Source organism: Ammodytes marinus (assembly GCF_949987685.1).
Source record: "Ammodytes marinus genome assembly, chromosome: 2".
NCBI classification, from domain to species: domain Eukaryota; kingdom Metazoa; phylum Chordata; class Actinopteri; order Uranoscopiformes; family Ammodytidae; genus Ammodytes; species Ammodytes marinus.
The window spans coordinates 12,019,827-12,039,959 of record NC_137231.1 but is presented as its reverse complement, the minus strand read 5'-3'; the positions used below and the strand labels follow the sequence as shown (position 1 = coordinate 12,039,959).

Here is a 20,133-nt window from a genome sequence, read left to right as displayed (position 1 = left end):
AGTAAAAAATAAACTAAACGTACCATAAACCATAAACAGAGTAACCTACATCAACTAAAAGAGGTGAGGGGGGTACTGAGTATATGAAAAATAAGATTGTACAAAAGTAGAGACCTTATTTGTTTTGGCTGCTCTGTCGCACAGATACCGCGTCACGGATTTATATACAACGGTCGCACTGATTTGAGGTCACAATAGCGCCGCGGCAGCACGCAGCCTCGCCATTTTCGCAGCTCTTTGTGCGCCACCGCCTGCGTAGAGTTTGCGTTGTTTTGTCGAGCGATTCGTCGTCTCGGCTCTTAAATTCTGTCGCTAAAATGCAAGGAAACAGAGGCTTTCAGTACAACCATGGCCCAAACCGTCCAGGAGAGCAGAGAAACACCAACGGGCAGCAGCCTGAGTCCGGCAGCGAGCATATTATCAACCCCAACGAGGCCTTAACCCTCGACCTGCAGAGCTTCAGGAAGCCCGGGGAGAAAACCTTCACCCAGCGCAGCAGGCTGTTCGTAGGCAACCTGCCGACCGGAGTGACCGAGGAGGATCTGGAGAAGCTATTTGACAAGTATGGCAAGGCTAGCGAGATTTTCATTAACAAGGAGAGAGGCTTCGGCTTCATCCGGCTGGAGACCCGGATCATAGCAGAGATCGCCAGATCCGAGCTGGATGATGCTCCGTTCAGGGGCAGACCCATTCGGGTGAGATTTGCAACACACGGTGCTGCCTTGACTGTGAAAAATTTGCCAGATTTTGTATCCAACGAGCTGCTGGAGGAGGCCTTCTCGGTGTTCGGCCTGATAGAAAGAGCTGTGGTCATAGTGGACGACAGGGGCAGACCCACTGGGAAGGGAATAGTGGAGTTCACCTCCAAGCCAGCTGCCAGGAAGGCTTTGGATAAGTGCGGAGACGGCGCCTACCTCCTCACAGCTTTCCCCAGACCCATCATGGTGGAGCCCATGGAGCAGCTGGACGAGGAGGAGGGCCTGTCTGAGAAGATCATCAACAAGAACCAGCAGTATCACAAGGAGCGTGAGCAGCCGCCGCGCTTCGCCCAGCCGGGCTCCTTCGAGTACGAGTACGCCATGCGCTGGAAGGCCCTGATGGAAATGGAGAAGCAGCAGTACGACATGGTGGACCGCAACATGAAGGAGGCCCAGGAGAAGCTGGAGCAGGAGATGGAGGCGGCCCGCCACGAGCACCAGGTGGTGCTTATGAGGCAGGACCTGCTTCGGAGGCAGGAGGAGCTGAGGAGGATGGAGGAGCAACACAACCAGGAGATCCAGAAGAGGAAGCAGGCCGAGCTCAGGCAGGAAGAGGAGCGCCAGAGGAGAGAGGAGGAGATGATCAAGAGGCAGCAGCAGGGCTTCAGGGGCAACTTCGCAGAGGGAAGGGAGCAAGAGATGAGGATGCATATGGGCAACCACGGGATGCCCATGAACAGAAACTCCCTGGGTGGTAATCCTGGTGGCCCCACCGCCTCTCCTGCCGAGAACGCTCCGATGGGCCCGGGAAACAACAACATGCCCGTAGGAGGCCAGGGCGGCTTCCCCAGGGGCATGCCAGGAGCCGGAGATTATGGACCAAACAAGCAACGCAGATTTTGAATGTCATGACGTCTATTCTTTCTCCCATTATCATACTTTCTGTATTTTAAAAGTTCAAGTAGCCAGCGTTACTCAACGAACTTTGAAAACTGTTGCATGTATTTCCTTTTTTTTTATGTTTATTTGTACTTTTTTGAGTTACGTTTTAGAGCTAAAAAGTCCTAACTTTCCAAATGAGCCATGTTTTACTTTATATTTCACCTTGATAATGTGTTTTTCATATAGGGATAGAAACAGTTTTTGTCCTGGATATGTTGACTTTTCTGGAATAAATTCATGATTCCCTGAGTTTGATATTTACGTGTCACTATTTCAGCATGTTCTGTTTATTTGCTAAATTGACTAAACTTTTGTCTACATGATGGTTATGAATGCACAGGGTGTGTCTCACTCTGGTTGTTTAGTGTATAATCACTGCTGTCAACTGGATTTCTGACTCTGTATGAGAATTGATTTAATGAACACTGGCGCTAACAAAGCAATGACCTGAAACACAATTCAGTGATTTTTTGGAAGAATGCGGTACGTAGTGTAAATGAGATGCAGCTCATACTGTAACAATGGTTTTCATACATTTTCAAAGTAACTCAATTAAACTTGCTAATTGATTGATCATTGATGGTATCGAGTTGAGCTGTGTCTACCCTGCAGTGATACATTGGTGAAATGGGTCCGGTGGCCATAAAGATGTCTATATCATTATAGGCCTTATGTGTCATGATATTACATTGAAAGAGAACAAGTCTAATTAATATTAATAATTGCACCAATACATTTAGGTGTGTCTGTGTCACAGCGTCGGTAACATAAGGCGTGTTCTGTTGAAATTGATTTTTATGGAATGCTGACTCCCCTGGCAATTCAGAACAACCAAACTAGCAGTATTGTGACTCATCTCCTATCTTGCCATATAGGAGCCTGAGAGAGCAAGTGATCTCAGAATAAATAAACGATCAAAATAATAAAGCACAGCCCAAACACTCGTGCCCACACAGTCTAAAGTCACACTGCATGCCTGCACATTGACAGCCACAACCCAAGCATGAATGTACAGTCAAGAAGTGTCAAAACTTCCTCAGCACTGATTCCGACACCCACTTTTTTCTCCTGCTCAGTTAACAGAAGGGATCAAGGGTTACCACACCAGGAAATTACAACCAATTTCAAGTGAATTATCAATCGTGCAGAATTTCCATGTAAGGCTAAAGCTTTGTGCATTGCTTATAAGCACAGTTTAAAATTCATTGATTTGTGCAGTGTCATACTAGAAGTATTACATGTTTGTAAATGCTGTTTTGGTACGGCTCCATGCCATGTCAGCAGTCTGAAACGCGCATCACGCTCAAGTGTTTGAGTTTCATGAAGAAACCCCCTCATCCAGTGACCTGGGGGAGGTGAAACTCATATAGAAAAACAGAGAAAGTCTGATTTGTGTTGATGAAAGTGGACAAAGTGTGTAGGCTTGCATAATAGTCAAACAGTTGCTGGCTGCACATGAACCGGGTACAGCTCAGTGTAGAGAGCCAGGTTATGTCATCATCATACTTTCTGTTGTCATCTTTGGGTTTTGGCTCCCTGTGTTTAAATAGCATGCACTGTACAAACCAAACATCCATACAGAAAGCTTAAGAATAAAGACAGTGAAGGCAGTCTCCTGCTAAACATCTGTAAAAACATCCAGTTGTAAGATGAGGATTTGTCACCCTGCTTGATAGACTTATGGTGTAAATTGGTATGGTCATTTTACCTAGTTTTGTAATGGTGATGTACTTTTAACATAGACACACACATTGCTTAATTCTCGTTATCCAGAATTAAAAACATAGTAGGTTATTCCGAGGATAGGATTTCTGTGCCCAGGACGGAAAAGTAAAATAATGCCTTCAATTGATTTTTGTTATTGAAATACTTAATCAATGTTTTAACTGACATATATAAGGAAAATCTTGTAATTACCTTTAATTACTGATCCAGATGTTGTTAATAGTTCAGGGACTCATAAGAAAGTAAAAATAAGAGATACATTAAATCATCACTGAATAAATGAATGCACTGTCATGCTTAAAAATGTAGTACATTTTACAAAGTACGTATTCCAAGAGTCATCATTGTGTTTAGTTGTTGTTAGCCTATATTGTATTTAAAGATCAATAAGTGCTTTTACATGGGAAAAAAAATTAAAGCACTAAATCATAACACTTAATAAATTGCTAGGGCATTAGAAAAGGTTTTAAAAATGGCTAGACATCTCACATGTCAAAACATCCAGCTGTTAAATGAGGATTTGTCTCCCTCCTTGATAAAAGAGACAATCTGACGGTTATCGCGGATTGTAGAGGATTGTCCTGGCTATCTCCGGCACGCCAACTACCCTTCACCCGTATCGGAGTCCAAATAGCCAAGATAATCAGCTCGCTCCATCATCCAGCGGGCACAACGAGAGACCCATAAATAATGACCGATAAGGCGCCATCATAAAGAGGGGATCAACAAGGTCTTAAGACGGAAAAGGGATTTAGATAGGTACTTTTTAAACACTCTCTATCTCATGGCAGAGATGGCAAGATATGTCATACAGCTCTCTCTCTCTCTCTCTCTCTCTCTCTCTCTCTCTCTCTCTCTCTCTCTCTCTCTATCTCTCTCTCTCTCTCTGCTTAAGGTTTTCACCCTTTAGAGTTGTTAGCATAAATAAGTACAATGAATTTAGTATTAGGTGTTGGAAGGAAAACATTTCACACATATGTTTATATATTACTAGTCTGGACAACTTTACAGGGGGAAATGCTACACGGCTTCAATGCACATAGTACCATCTCTATCTGATGATCAAATGGGTCAATATCGCTGTAGGGTGCCTTTCCACCCTTACAATACTTGAACATTTTGGTCCTAAATTCCCATATACTTTATGCTTTATCATGAATAGTGGATTCTGCAGTTGTGGAAATATATATTTACGGAGCTCCCACACCTATTTTTAGGTAGCCTAATTATGACCTGTTTTCAGAGGAATGAGTGTAAGATATGTCCACCCTGTCGTTTTTTAAAACAGTAACTACTCTTTTTGGAACAGTAACTACTCTTTTTTGGAACAGTAACTACTCTTTTTTGTGTACCTTATTGTAAAGTGTTACCAATTTTACTCTTGTGTACTGTACAATAAGATGTAATAAAAGTGATTCTGATTTTGATTCTGATGATTCTGCTCTGGGTAGTTTAAACGAACAATGATATTATGTTTTATGAAATTATATATTTAAAACTGTATTCTATTGGATTTCAGCTGTCTGATAAATACCAATTCAAAAATAGTCAAATCAAAAAATACATATATATTTATATATGTCTCTTGAGTAAGTGTGGCAACCTTCATGTCTTATATCATCTTGGCTCTCACAGCATTAACCTATTTTGAAAGAGGGAGCACATTGAAACTCAATGAAAAACTTGGGTGGTTCTTTGAGATGAGAGCAAGTTATGTTTAAATACATTTAGCAACGTTTGTTTAAGTTATAATTAGTTAAATGTTAAGTTTAACTGCATGTAGATTTCATTTGAAAAGGACTGTGGGACATGAATACTATGTTCATGAGTAACAGAACTATACAAATGAACAGAATGTAATTCATATTTATCATACTGTCTCAATAGAAATGTTATAGTCTCAAGGTAAACACAAAGGGAGTGTTTATATGTATACATACTAGTTTTGTGAAAAAGGTATGTATACAAGGGGCGCCCTTAGCTCAGTTGGTAGGGCGTCCCCCCCATGGGCCTCGGCCAGCAGCGGACCCGGATTCGATTCCAGCCCGCGGTCGTTCTCTGCATGTCTCTGCCCCATTTCAACTCTGTCTCCACACTATCGATAAAGCATAAAAAATGCCCAAAAAATATCTTAAAAAATAAAAAATGTATGTAGGGGAGAACGGGGAATCTGAGGCATCGGGTAATGTGAGCCACCCCCTGTATGTAGGCAACGGAAAACATTTGTGGTCATGTGAGATATATGTTTTCAAGCCCCTCTCATTTCCCCATGGCCCTGAAAGAGAGGACCTCATGGTGCTGTGGTAAGCATGTTTTTTTCACCAAAATAGGTATTTTGCATGTAAAAGTACATTTTCTTGCTGTCAACTTAATCAACTGTTGTGCCAAAGCAAATGTATTCACGTAGAAAAACTTCTATTATACGTGTTGATGAACTACCAACATATGAAATCATGTGATGCTGATGACTGAAGATTAGCCTGAAATGCTAAGAAAGGTAGTTTTTTCTCAAATTGTGGTGGTGGGGGAAAGTGAGCCAAATGCTGTGGGGGAAAGTGAGCCACTGTCTCACTTTCCCCCACCATGAGGCACAAGTTAAGTTTAGTCTTAAACATATTTTAATGTAATATTACATGACATATGTTTTATTTTAATGTCATACACATTGTAGAAAAGCCATAATGCCAAGGAAATACACCAGGAAGACGACCTGGGGCAACCACACGGAAATAACACCTTCTCATCTTTCCCTGTAACCTTCAGGGCTGGAATGTAGAGTAGGCCTAGTTGTAGAGTATGACAGGCTGATGTTATAATCCAGTTGGGTCTTCTCCTGTGTTCTGAATCCCAGGCTGTTCTCGCTGGTTCTGATTTTCCTATGCTTTGACCGCCAGACACTAGCTGGCTCCAAGGGTCCTGTGTTCTGACCCCCAGACTGTGTTCTAATCTAACTGGTTCTATCTTTCATTTGAATCTTATTAAAACCTTTTTAATTATAATATGTTGTATTTGATTTTGTTCAGAGTTACTTTCAAGTGTTTAGAACATTTTCTTTGCTTAATTGACCAAACCCCATCATTCTTTTACTAGTCCGACATTAGTTCTAGAATGTGTGGCTAGCTTTCAGGATTCTTACTGTTACAATATGTGTTGTTATGGTAGTTTCAGAGTGGAAAAAGCAAGTGGATCAGTTTACCCCACAGCTGGGGTAAAGTGAGCCACATGACAACTTTTTTTAAAACAATCATATTTTCACTGCCCTTTGTCTTGAAAAAATTCTGCTAATGCCCATTTCTAGGAAACATTCTGAATTAATGGGAAATGTGTAAATTTGAGTGATAAATAATTTTAGCTCGCTTAGAGGGGAGCAAATGTAAAAAGTGGCTCAGATTATCCCGTTCTCCCCTATACATTGTTGTTGAGACCACGATAGCCATGATTTGACACCAACCTCATTATTTGTGGTTTTTGAAGTATCTGCAAAGTGATCACATTACACATTAATCAGGTGTTCCTGTTATGGTGTCCAACCCCTGAATTGCTTTTGTCAATAAATTCAGGTGAAGCAGTTCCACATTAAAAGCTTTAACATACATTTTTACAAATTTGTAAGTTTGCTCCTCAATGACCAACTGGTTATATAGTGGGAATTATACGTATAATGATGATAATAAGATAATAGCTGTAAAGTAAAAAATAAGAATATAAGAAAAAAGTGAGGTACTTTTTAGATGAATGTAACTAAATGCTGCACAGCCACTGTCATGGTGCTTATGTTATTGCAAATTCATAAATGGTAAATAAAAAGATACAAATTATTGAAAAAAATAGATGATTTTACGTTTTGTTTTGTGTGGCACATTTTGGTGTGCAGGCCCAAGTTGCAAAATGATACAGGTTGTCGTGACTTATCTGGTCAAGAAGGAACAAAGAACATCCTCATATCTGCCCCATTTTTCTTGTCTTTTTTCTCATCTCTGTTTATCACAAATCTAAAAGCGTTTGCACCTTCGCCCTGATAGACCTGATGTCTCTGGGACAAGACTCTGGAGCCTTGGATTACATTTTTTTTTATCTTAGCTTTCGACCTTGACAAGTGTGATAAGAATATTAATAACAGAGTGGATCTCAGATTGTAGGCTGTGATCATGTTGTGTTGGCATGGCAGACAGCTGTCATCTTCAGGCTGTAATACTGGGTTCAATTTTCACACCAAACATTTTGTGTACGACAATACAGTATATTAGCAATCATAGCACTGTCCCTGCCCCATTAGACAATGTTCCATATGTCCCGTCCAGGTCTACTGTGGCGTACTGTACTTATATAATGCCCAAACAGCAAACAAGAAAATAAATTCCTATATACTGCTGGCTGTGAGTGGATTTATCTGCTTCAGGTCAATCAATGTCTTTATGTTTTACTGTATATAATAAAACATTCAAAGTTGCAGAAGGTCAGTAACAATGCATGACTCCAGTGAAGATTGTGGGTGCGGTTGTTATTACTGTATAGTTTCTCCCTGATGTGACGGATCTCCACAGAAACCCTATCAGAAGCGCTCACATGTTAATTTTTAGACAGAGAAATTGATCACCCGTGGCTGCAATTGGCCAGCCATAGCATCACACCAGATAGGAGACTCTGACATCACAGGAGCAGGTGTTCCTCCTACCCCAACCCTGACACCGTCAGACAAACAGAAAGAGGACATTTGGACGCCACAGAGCAACTCTCCCTGTCTTGTTTTGCCTCATGTCTTATCCATAAGGGCAACTGTGATTAATATACACTCCATTTTACTGTACCTGTGGACCCTGACTCCTCTGCTCCAGAACGACTCTCAGGAACCATGGTCCGTGTGGCAGCCCTGCTCACTTTTCTGACTTTTGTGGTAAGTTAAGTCGGCTCACTTTTATTCGTTAGGAGCATCCATACCTAATTTTGTGATGTTGTATTTTTTTAACACATTGCTATATTGTCATACTCGACAATTTAAACCTTGTTGGTCTTTCCGAGGATTGGATCTGTGCCCAGGACAGGACGGAAAAGTGAAAGAATGCGTTCAATTGTTTTTGTAATTGAAATAAACGTTACAGCTTGCACACATAGGAAAAGGTTATAATGAACTGTAATTACAATTCCAGATGTTGGTAATAATAAGGATTGCTGTACATTTGTTTTAATTTAGGCATTTCACAACTTCCATACAGCAGGAAGTTCAGATAAATAGTGACATTTATGTTTACATAGTCTAATGTAAACAGGCTGTAATCTTTAAAACATGACATTTCAAAAGTAATGCTCTTTACCTTGTTATCATACTTGGTAGTTTTGGTTGAAGTCTACAAAGTGAAATTGAGAGATAATATAAATCATAAATTATATCTCTCAATAGAACTGAATAGTTGCTTACACAGGTTTTTATACAATTTATAAATAACCATTGGGCGTTCTGATAGTGACGACCATGTAGATAGTTAAATATTTTTTCTAGTTTACAAAGTGTTGATGAAAGTGTAACTATATGAAATATCGATCAAGTATCAATTTTGTACCTGAATCTTGGATATTGTTATCTCCTACTGTAGTCTTAGATGTGCTTCCTGGTTGTAATCAGCATAATCATCCAACAATAAATAAAAGAACTCACGCCCTTGTATTTGTCTTGCAACGTGCAAAGTGGCATAGCTGACATGGCAGGACGTAGTACAGTGCTAAAGTCATTAGGACACAATTATGAAATGTATCAGTGGGGGCACCCATTGCTCAGTTGGTAGGGCTTCCCCACCCTGGCGAAGGCCCTGCAGCGGACCCGGGTTCGAATCCTGCCCAGGTCAGTTCTCTGCATGTCATCTCCTCTTTGCCCCATTTCAACACTGTCTCCCCAATCTGTCTAATAAAGCAAAAATCCCCCACCAAAAAATAAAATAAAAAATGTATCAGTTAATACTGTAATGTAATGTAATTTCTTCGCAAAAACTCTACTGGTGGTAAAACTGATAGAGCTAATCAAACCTCGATACTAGTTGCAACGTTTTTTGTTGTTGAAAATATCAACCTAAACCTTTTGTTTATGTTAACTTTCCATGTAAAATACATTGAGTTGGATGCAAGGTAATGCCAATATATTGTACATAGTATACATCAAAATGACATTCTAATATAACAAAAAAGTCCGTGTAGAGAAGTATCTTTGAGTCTAGTAGATACTGCATTTAAATGTGTAGCTGTTACAAGTGTAACTTTTTTATTAAACCTGCAACATGTTCTTGTGCTGTCATTCATTTTTGCTAACTCTGTCTTCCATGCAGGTGGTGTCAGAGGCCCAGCATGAGCCAGGCTTCTGTGCCTTCTACGAGGAGTGTGGCCGTAACCCATCAGTAGAAGGCAGTCTCCTTCCTCCCAATGTCCCCTGTCTCAACTACAGTCCTGCTCGTCTGCTCAAAGGAAATCACTACAACAAACTTAAACAGGTCTGTAGATCCTGCTGTGCTTCTGATTCAAGCTGGGTACACGACTGAATAAAGTGTGGTAGAGTAGGCGGATTCTTACATCTTCTGTGTCTATTCTTAAGGGGAGACACTGTAGGTGATTTGGGTAAAAGGTTTGATTTATAGCTATGATCAAGGAACTTTCACTGTTTATTAGCCTACTAAAATTAAAACCATCATTTTTTCTACTACAATTTTTTCAGAAATGTTTGAATAACTTTGCAAATTTGCCCATATCTAACATTCAAATAATATCAACTAAATGTACATTGTGGACCTTATATTTATACTTATACGAAAGAATTGCGAAAATGTCTTTGCCTGGTTCGCCTTAAGGAATCCGTAAAGGCATTCTTTTGATGAAAATCGAGATGAAGCTTGAGTCTATCCATTCTTAAAATGGCACATGTTCCCGCTGCAGGTGTGTCCCATGTTGGACCAGGGAAAGGACAACACATATGCCTGCTGCTCCACCAAACAGCTGTCATCCCTGGAACTGAGTCTGGGCCTGTCCAAGGCTGTGCTGGTCCGCTGCCCTTCCTGCGCAGAGAACTTTGCCCACCTGCACTGCATCACCACCTGCAGCCCCAACCAGACCCAGACAGTCAAGGTCACCAAGGTCATGAACGTCACAAACGCACTGAACAAGACCAGGGAGGTCGTCACGGGCTACCAGGCATTCCTCAGCACCACATTTGCGGATGGCGCCTACGACTCATGTAAAAATGTCCGTATCCCAGCCACAGGAGGATTCGCCGTCGCCACCATGTGTGGCAGGTACGGTGCCAAGTTGTGCTCCCCCCAGCGCTGGTACGACTTCCAGGGAGACTCCAGCAATGGCCTGGCTCCACTGGACATCGACTTCCAACTGAGAAAAGAGGGAGACACAGAGGGACTGCCAAAGGGTGCGGTTTCCTACAATGGACGTGCTCTGAAGTGTAACGAGACCACCCCGTCCGGAGGGCAGGTCTGCTCCTGTCAGGATTGCCAAGCGTCGTGCCCAGCAATGCCAGCTCCTCCGCTGCCCCCCGGCCCCTTCAGACTGATGGGGACGAACGGCTTCCTTGTGATTTCCATTATCTTACTCTGTCTCTTGATATTTGCCTTCCTGTTCTACCTCCTGGTCGCTTGTTGGGTGAGCTATAGGAAAAGCAAGAGTGTAGAGAAGGGCAGGAGCAAGGGGAAAGGCAAAGACCAGAACAGTAATGAAGTGGGCGAGCGACTCATTGATCCGTCAGAGGTGACGTGTGCAGAGAGGAACAGCCTGGCTGCCCAAGCTTTCCTAAGTTTACAGTTTCAGCGTTGGGGAACCTTGATGGCGACGTATCCCCTAACGGTAAGCTTGACCACAGTATTCTTGACAAACAAACAGAAACTTTGCATAAACCTATTTGGGTTCCACAATGATGCCTTTAAAGCTATAGTGCGTAACTTCTGTTGCCCCCATGAGGAATTCTGAGTAATAACAATAACACTTTCGGCAAATCTACATGAGGTAAGCCTTCAGTGATCGCACACAGATGTTATACCTTCTGCTGTACACCCTTGCTTTTTCCTATGAGTGAATTTGTGGGCTATTCTAGGGATTTTCCTGAGCTCCTGCACCAGTGTCAGGGGGCGACACCAGTTTGTAAACGCTGCAATATGGAGAAATGCAGAGAGAGTTTTGTCGAGCTGATCCGCTTAATCCGCTTTGTGTCAACTCGTTTGGCGATGACTTGAATGTAACCGTCATTCAATTTTATGAAAAAGTTACGCACTATAGCTTTAATAAAATATTTGTCAGCGTGATGAAGAAAATATATCTCAATATGTGATCTTCCCTCTCAAGGTGCTCCTGTTGTCTGCTGTAGTGGTGGCTGTGTTCTCTGCCGGCCTGAAGGACATTGAGCTCACCACCGACCCAGTGGAGCTGTGGTCTGCTGCTAACAGCCGCGCCCGCCAGGAGAAGGACTTCCATGACACAAACTTTGACCCCTTTTTCAGGACCGACCAGCTCATCTTGACAGCACCAGGCAGACAAGGCCACATTTACGACTCTTTGCTGTTTGGCCCGCAAAACTTCAGTGGGATCGTATCCAAAGATCTACTCATTGAGCTGCTGGAGCTCCAGACACGTATACAGGTAAAGAACCCACAATCAAAGTTGACAGTTGTTTTCTTTTCCAATGCTAACCCTATATGATTTTGACACATCGATGCATCTTCTTCTATGCCAATTTGTAGAACATTGAGTTCTGGTCTGATGACTTGAACCGCACGGCAAGTCTGAAGGATGTGTGTTTTGCACCGCTGAACCCGTCCAACCCATCCCTGACCGACTGTGCAGTCAACAGCATGCCGCAGTATTTCCAAAACAGCGTGGAAAACATTAACGCCAAGGTGAACATGACAGAGCTGGGAGTGACCAAAGAAGTGGACTGGAGGGATCACTTAATCTACTGCCTCAAGTAAGGATTCATCAAATAGAATTTTAAGACAAACTTGGAGAGAAGAACAAATCAATTCATCTGCATCTTGCTCAGGAACTTTGACGCAACCATCCCTTCTCTTCTTTTCCCCCCATCTCTTCTCTAGCTCTCCCCTGTCCTTCCAAGACATCACAGATTTGCGTATGAGCTGCATGGCCGATTACGGCGCTCCAGTCTTCTCCTTCCTGGCTGTTGGAGGCTACGAGAGTGAGTGACTTTCAGTGCCACATTAAAGACGTGAAACATACGTGTACAGAAAAACCACTTAAATAAGAAACCCATTAGTAACATTACACGCCTTGCTCTTCCCCCAGATGATGACCTAACCAACGCCGAGGCTTTGATCATGACCTTCTCCCTCAACAACTATCCACGGACCAGCGTCAAGTTCAAAGTAGCTATGCAGTGGGAGCAAGAGTTTCTCAACATTGTCCAGGCCTACCAGAAGAGCCCTGCATCCAAATTCACCTTTGCATACATGGCGGAGGTAAGGGTCAAATCAGCGGATGACCTGCTGTCAAATGCTTTTTCAAGGGATGGCGTTTTCTCCTGTTTTATATCACTGCTTCACACCCCTAATTCTTTTTTTCTGTCTCCTCTCCCTTACAGAGGTCTCTGGAGGACGAGATTAATCGAACAACGGCAGAGGATATCCCCATCTTCATGATCAGCTATGCTGTCATCTTTGTTTACATTGCTGTGGCCCTGGGGGAGTACTCTTCATGGAAACGCATACTGGTAAGATACGGCTACTTGTAAAACCTTCGCTACATAACTTTTCCATACAATTAGAGGTATACAACGTAACTGGGATACGATAAGCCTGCAACAAAGACGTAAAGAATTGTCGAAACAGTACTTATCACATACAGAATATGATAAGGGGAGACTGCCGTGGTATAGCTGTGTCACCTGTATAGCGCTTATCTCTCGCTGTGACGTGCTGGTTTATTGGCCATGGAGTTATACAGTACTAAAGACACGATACAGCAAAAGATATGCGGATACGGGTTGCAGAGTTGAATGTACCTATGGATTTATATCTCTGTGTGTCCTGTAGGTGGACTCTAAGTTTCTGGTGGGTCTGGGTGGGATCATGGTGGTGGGCTGCTCGGTGCTGGCCTCTATGGGCTTCTACTCCTGGATCGGCGTGCCCTCCTCGCTGATCATTCTACAGGTGGTGCCTTTCCTGGTGCTGGCTGTGGGAGCAGACAACATCTTCATCTTTGTTCTGGAGCATCAGGTGTGTATATCAGTGTGCAGTGCACCATGCGTGAGTGTGCACTATTGTTGATGTTGATGTGAAGTATAGGTTTTAGTGATGCTACCATACCCTTCCTTTCTTTCTTTGCAGAGAGATGTAAGGAGGCCAGGAGAAAAGAGAGAGGAGCAGATCGGTCGTGTCCTTGGAAACGTGGCTCCCAGCATGCTCCTGTGCAGTGTCTCCGAGTCCATCTGCTTCTTTCTAGGTAGCAAGCTTTATAGTCTTTGTAAAAAAATAAATACATAAACAAAGTGAAACAGGTAGCGTCGTTGTAAAAGATAATGGTTGTAAAAAACAACACGTCCCTACATGTCGCACTTATATGTGGCACTTTTTAGTTTGGCTTGTTTGAAGGTAATGTACTTAAATGATTCTTGCTGTTCTGAGTGTGTACCTTTTGTTGAATGCACTTATTGGAAATCGCTCTGGATAAAAGCAAATGTAATGTAACATAGCACTGGCCAAGTTGTCGAGTCGACTGTGATACAGTTCTGTGTACTTGCTGTAAGTAAGAAGGGACTGTTGGCTTTCTGTACAATGTATTGATCTCTACCTGTGTCTGTTCTGCTACCAAAGGGGGCCTGTCCACCATGCCAGCAGTAAAGACATTCGCTCTGTACGCTGCTCTGGCCGTGTTCATGGACTTTATCCTCCAGATGACAGCCTTTGTGGCCCTGCTGTCTCTAGACGGCCGGCGCCAAGACAACAACCGCTGTGAAGTGCTGTGCTGTGCCACCGTGTCAACCAAGCGTCCCAACAAGCCAAACGAGGGCTTCCTCCTGCCCCTCATGAGGAAATACTACGCCCCTGTCCTCCTGCACAATTACACCAGGATCGTAGTGGTAAAGCTGCTTACCCTTTAGCTATTACATAAGACACATTCCTTTACTCTCAACCTGTGACCACTAATGTATTTGTATTGTCTTCTGCATTCTGTCCTGTGTTCTCTTTAGATGTTGGTATTCATCTTCATGCTCTGTGGATCCATATTCCTCATGTTTAATGTGACTGTGGGTCTGGATCAGGAGCTGGCAATGCCCCAGGTCAGTTATCGCTGCTATATAAACACAAATGAACGCAAGAGCAGTCCTTCCTCTTTCAGCCAAACCTTATAAAGACTTGTTGTTTTTTTGTTTTGTTTTCTACAGGACTCCTATATGCTGGATTATTTCAAGTACCTGTATAAATACTTTGAAGTCGGAGTCCCTGTTTATTTTGTCACAACAAAAGGCTTCAACTTCACCTCTGTGGAGGGAATGGACGCGACCTGCTCCAGCGTGGGCTGCGATCAATACTCGCTGACCCAAAAGATCCAGTACGCCACCAACTATCCTCATCTGTGAGTTTTTTCATCTTTAAATGATCTGGACAGGAGAACGTAGAGGCTTTTAGAAGAGTAGGCCTAGTTCACTTTTGATTCGTTCTTAACATGCGATAGCTCTGGTATAGCAACAAGTGATTTACTGTCCTTGAAATCAAAACGTTGCACGGACGGATCCTTGAACTCGCTGATATCATAGTAGTACATACTAGCTAGTTTATCAGTTAATGATAAACTCAGTTACATACCAGCAGATAAAGGGTGCTTCTAACTGATTGTGCCAGTGAACACCCATTACATCGCTTATAGCTACGGTTCAAATAAGCTGAGTTCTATCCAAAGCACTTTTACATTTTTTGGAGAAGGTAAATTAATTGGAACAGTTGCCTGTTGAATATATATATATATATATATATATATATATATATATATATATATATATATATATATAGTGTTTCCCCCAGCGCTTTATACGCCAGCCTCCCGCCTTGACTACCAACCGACCCCCCCCCGAAAAAAAAAAAAAGATTTAATTTAATTTTTTTTTTTTTTTGTGCTGCACAATTAATGTACTAGCAAGCGCGATGTGTGTGTTGTGCATGGTCATAACTGCGCGAAAGGCCGCGATTTGCGGTAAAAAGCATGTGTCTCCAAGCGTTTCCCTATCAACTGCTCTGTGTCTGCGGCTTTGCGCGCGCGCGCGACACCGTACCGCACCGTGCGCGACTACGGCATGCACGCGGGAGAGTTAAACGAGCAGAAGCAAACCGAGATTTAACTGGTGGCGATAATAAACGCAGTGCAGTTCTATGGGGATATTTAGCTGAACAGAAAGAAGTGCTCTGCAAAGCTAGAATAGTTTAAGACTCCACATCACTGTGGCAACACAACCTATCAGCGCAGAGAAAAGTTTGAAGAAGGCATGAGAGTGATGGCCCAGGCAAGTTTCAGTAAGTGTTTACAGAAGTGCCAAACTAGGCCTACTGTCTTTGAAATGCATTTAGTCATTTTAAGGGGAAAACACATTGTATTTATTATTTAAAGTTATTTTTCATTGTCATCTTTGAGGAAAATACCCCTAAAAATTTCGCCAGTGACCACCTTGACTAAGACATTTTCTGGGGGAAACACTTATATATATATATATATATATATATATATATATATATATATATATATATATATATATATATATATATATATATATATAAATATATATATATATATATAAATATATATATATATATATATATATATATATATATATATATATATATATATAGTATATATACTGTATTGTATATACTGCAGAATACTTTACTCAACATAAGTATATATTATATACTATATACTGTATATATATATATTCCAACAAAAAGATCAAAACAACTTTTGATGCATAAATGAATCCCAACACTAGCAGCAGAGAATTATATTATTATATTACCACTTTAAATGTGTACAGCATGTCATTATGACATTGAGTATTCCTATCAGATATATTTGACTTAAAGGGGATTGTGGCCAAGGCACATAATAGACAGTACACAGTTGTTACAGTGAGATTACTTATCTTTAGCATTATCAGTTAGTTTACTGGCAAACAGGAAAGCTCTTCCCCTTAAAGCGAGATATTCCAGAATAACAGCATCCTATGAAGTATAAAATATGAAAAATGAAATTGAAAGATGTGAGAAGAGTTGCAGGCAGTGGGCAAGAATTGCATTAGCCAACGCTCGGTATGGATTCAAGATATCTTATTTATCCGTGCCAGAGCTCAATAGTTGTCAAAATCTGTCTTAATCCACAGCTGGAAATAGTCCCCAACAAAGTTGCACCTGTTTTAGGAAGTGACTGAGACTTCTAAATAAATAAAACTATTTATTTGTGACCTGTTTTTTAAAATTTAAATCTCATTCCTATCAAGTGTTGATTGACGGACTAGCACATCGTTTTTTTTTTAATCCATTCATGGGACAATAAGACAGTAACAGTAGTATTTTCCTCTAACACTAACATGTGTCTGCTTGTATGCTGTGTAGATCCTACCTGGCTATCCCTGCTAACTCCTGGGTAGATGATTACATCGACTGGCTGAACCCTGGATCCGGCTGTTGTCGTCTGTACAACGCAGGCCATCCTAATGCTTCACAGTTCTGTCCTGCAAGCAAACGTGAGGATCCCCTCTGAGGAAACACCACACATTCTTTACTGTTAATGAAAGACATTTAACGCCTTAACCTTAACACCTGCTCCTATGCCTCCATAGCTACTCTCCAGTGTATCCGGAAGTGTATGCCTATTCCACCCAATGGTGTCCTAAGGCCCAGCGTGGAAAAATTCAACCGCTTCCTCCCTGACTTCCTGGGTAACAGGCCCGACCTGAGTTGCCCCAAAGGGTATGTATGGTAGCTGCACATGTAGACACACACACAAACACACACACACACACACACACACACACACACACACACACACACACACACACACACACACACACACACACACACACACACACACACACACAGACTCATCACCAGCATTCTCACTGCTTATTATCTCTCTTTAACAGTGGTCTTGGAGCCTATGACAAAGCAGTGGTGAGAGATCAGAGTGGAGAAATTATAGGTAAGTCATCTCAGGTTATTTTAAATCTGTCTAATATCTTACATTAAATGAATAGACATGGTAACATGAAGTGAACCCTATTTCCCTCGCTGTTTTCCCAGCCACCCGCTTCATGGCTTACCACACTCCTTTAACCAACTCTCAGGAGTTCACTGCTGCGCTGCTGAAGTCCAGAGAGCTGGCCCACAACATCACCATGGGCATGAGGGCAATACCGGGCACCTCACCAGACTTTGAAGTTTTTCCTTACACGTATGTTCTTTTATTCCCAAACTCCCTCATCCCCCTACTCTAAAAGAGCATTTCTTGCTTCTGAGGCTCTGTGAATGGCCACATTCTTCACATCATTTATATGGCAAAAGCCATCAAATCTAATGCGGTCCATGTTTGATGACCATTGTTCTTCTTTCCTCATTCTTCCAGAGTGACTAATGTATTTTACGAGCAGTACCTGACCATTGTGCCAGAGGGACTCTTTAACATCTCCCTGTGTCTCCTGCCCACATTCGTGGTGTGCTGCCTGCTGCTGGGTTTGGATCTGCGCTCCGGCCTGCTCAACCTAATCACAATAATCATGATCATCGTGGATACCGTCGGTGTCATGACGCTGTGGTCCATCGATTACAATGCAGTGGCCCTTATCAATCTGGTCACGGTAAGAAAACGTTTATAATGAGGATTTAAGAGGCACTAAGCCAAATTAACAAAATATGATCATTGTACCCTTCATGAGAGGTACTAGCATGGTGTATTCTGTGGCTGTAGGCAGGGCTCTTTAAATGCGAGGCAAAAATTAACCTCATCAATTGCCATAATGATGGCATCAGGTGTAACAGTAAGCCTGCATTACAAAGTGGAGGCTTGGAGTTTGGAAGACGTTGTTGCTCAACAGTCTGATGCTTAATCAAGATGCATCATGGAAAATGTAGGATACTGTGTTTTTGGTGCTTGACCCACACTAGGGGACTTCTACTCTCAAGATATTTTAGCATTGTGAACTTCATTTCCTGATCTTTGGTCTCATCTGAGTCCCAGAACTTAATGCAAATGTACTGCATACTACTTGCTGTAGTTTGGTCTGGCTTTGCGAGACTAATGCAAATGCAATGCTCAATTGCTGGAATATTTTGCATGTCCCGCAGATATATGTTAACATTTGCTCTCAGTAGAACAACATGTTTCTGATCCATATCAGCTCAGTTATGCATCATAGTTTTACAAGAGCTTGTTTACCTTTTATTGCATGCAGATTTACCTAAACCGCTTTCATTTCTTTTGAAATGCACTAGTAGAATTCTAGTTGTCCCTTTCAGAGGTTATTACCATTTATGAAAATGAATCATGGTGGGACAAGCCATAACAGAGAATTTCAATCTGTAAACAACAGTTACGGTAATTACATTTTTATGGCAATTCCTTACTTTCCATTCTCCATTGTTTGCAGGCGGTGGGCATCTCTGTGGAGTTTGTGTCCCATATGACGAGATCCTTTGCGCTCAGCACTAAGCCAACACATGTGGAAAGAGCTATGGAGGCCACGGCCAACATGGGCAGCGCGGTAAGTAAACTAAGAGGCAAATATAGAGCAGATATTGTTAGTTGCTCACAAATTCATTGCAGAAATCATTCACTTTGAGTGCCACACACAGTTAAATGTAGAAATATCCACATAGAGTAACAAGTGTCTGTTTATTTTTGGAACCTGCAGGTGTTTGCTGGTGTTGCTATGACCAACCTGCCAGGCATACTCGTGCTGGCGTTTGCCAAAGCACAACTCATCCAACTCTTCTTCTTCCGATTAAACCTGGTCATTACACTTCTGGGGATGGCTCACGGACTCATATTCCTTCCTGTGCTGCTCAGCTACTTTGGTATGTACCTTATAAGTGCTTTATTGTGTATACAACAAAGATGTTTGACGAGTGACTCAAAAAAATTAAAATAATAATAAAATAAGATTTTATTTTCCACAAATCTTCATTAATTTCCCCTTCTCAGGTCCTAGTGTGAATAAAGCAGTGCTGCTGCAGCTCCAGCAGGCCAAAGCAAAGGCCCAGCAGGAGCTACAGATGAGAAACCTCAATATGATACAGAGCTTTGAAAATATGAGCTACGAAGACAACGAGGTGAAACAGGACTCATACAGCACACAGGCCCCCACAGACGCCAGCGTAGATTCACAAGTTCTAGAAAAGCAAGACAAGGAGAACCCGGTGAGAATTGATGAGTAAAATACCTGTGTAACAAACTGAACAAGAAGATGGACACTGAAAAAGGACAGAGCTAGCAAACAGGGGGAGTCATGTATTTGTCTCCGTATGGAAATCATTAACTATGTACCTCGATCAGAAACGGAGCAGCGGGACTGACAGGCAAGCAGTGCAATATTTCTGAGCAATTCAACAGTGGACTACAGCCATGAGAGTCAACCTTCCTGCACTGTAGCTGGGCAATCGTCGCTGTTCCATTGTGGAGCTATTTGACAGGACAGGAGGTCGAATGAGTTCTTGAATGAGTCTTTTAGTTTTTTTTTTATTGTATGTAATTATTTTGTATAGTGAATGCTTTTCATATAAGCACTGTTTTAGAG

At 42.0% G+C, this 20,133-nt stretch overlaps 2 protein-coding genes across 2 annotated transcripts; both read left to right on the top strand.

Moving 5' to 3' along the window:
- Positions 1-200: 200 nt before the first annotated feature.
- On the top strand, positions 201-2,208 carry LOC307261654 (non-POU domain-containing octamer-binding protein-like). Its single transcript, XM_080042234.1, has one exon. The coding sequence runs from the start codon at positions 318-320 to the stop codon at positions 1,599-1,601; it is 1,284 nt and encodes a 427-aa protein (XP_079898360.1). The 5' UTR covers positions 201-317; the 3' UTR covers positions 1,602-2,208.
- A 6,009-nt stretch (positions 2,209-8,217) lies between these two features.
- On the top strand, positions 8,218-19,774 carry npc1l1 (NPC1-like 1; the record flags this gene model as incomplete). Its single annotated transcript, XM_080050591.1, has 21 exons — positions 8,218-8,259; positions 9,680-9,841; positions 10,281-11,195; positions 11,691-11,984; positions 12,086-12,309; positions 12,437-12,537; positions 12,645-12,817; positions 12,940-13,068; positions 13,391-13,573; positions 13,685-13,799; positions 14,171-14,436; positions 14,548-14,637; positions 14,743-14,933; positions 16,958-17,088; positions 17,185-17,314; positions 17,488-17,543; positions 17,645-17,795; positions 17,967-18,198; positions 18,988-19,101; positions 19,252-19,414; positions 19,542-19,774. 21 exons carry the CDS (start codon positions 8,218-8,220, stop codon positions 19,772-19,774), a joined length of 4,095 nt encoding a protein of 1,364 aa, XP_079906717.1.
- Positions 19,775-20,133: the final 359 nt, after the last annotated feature.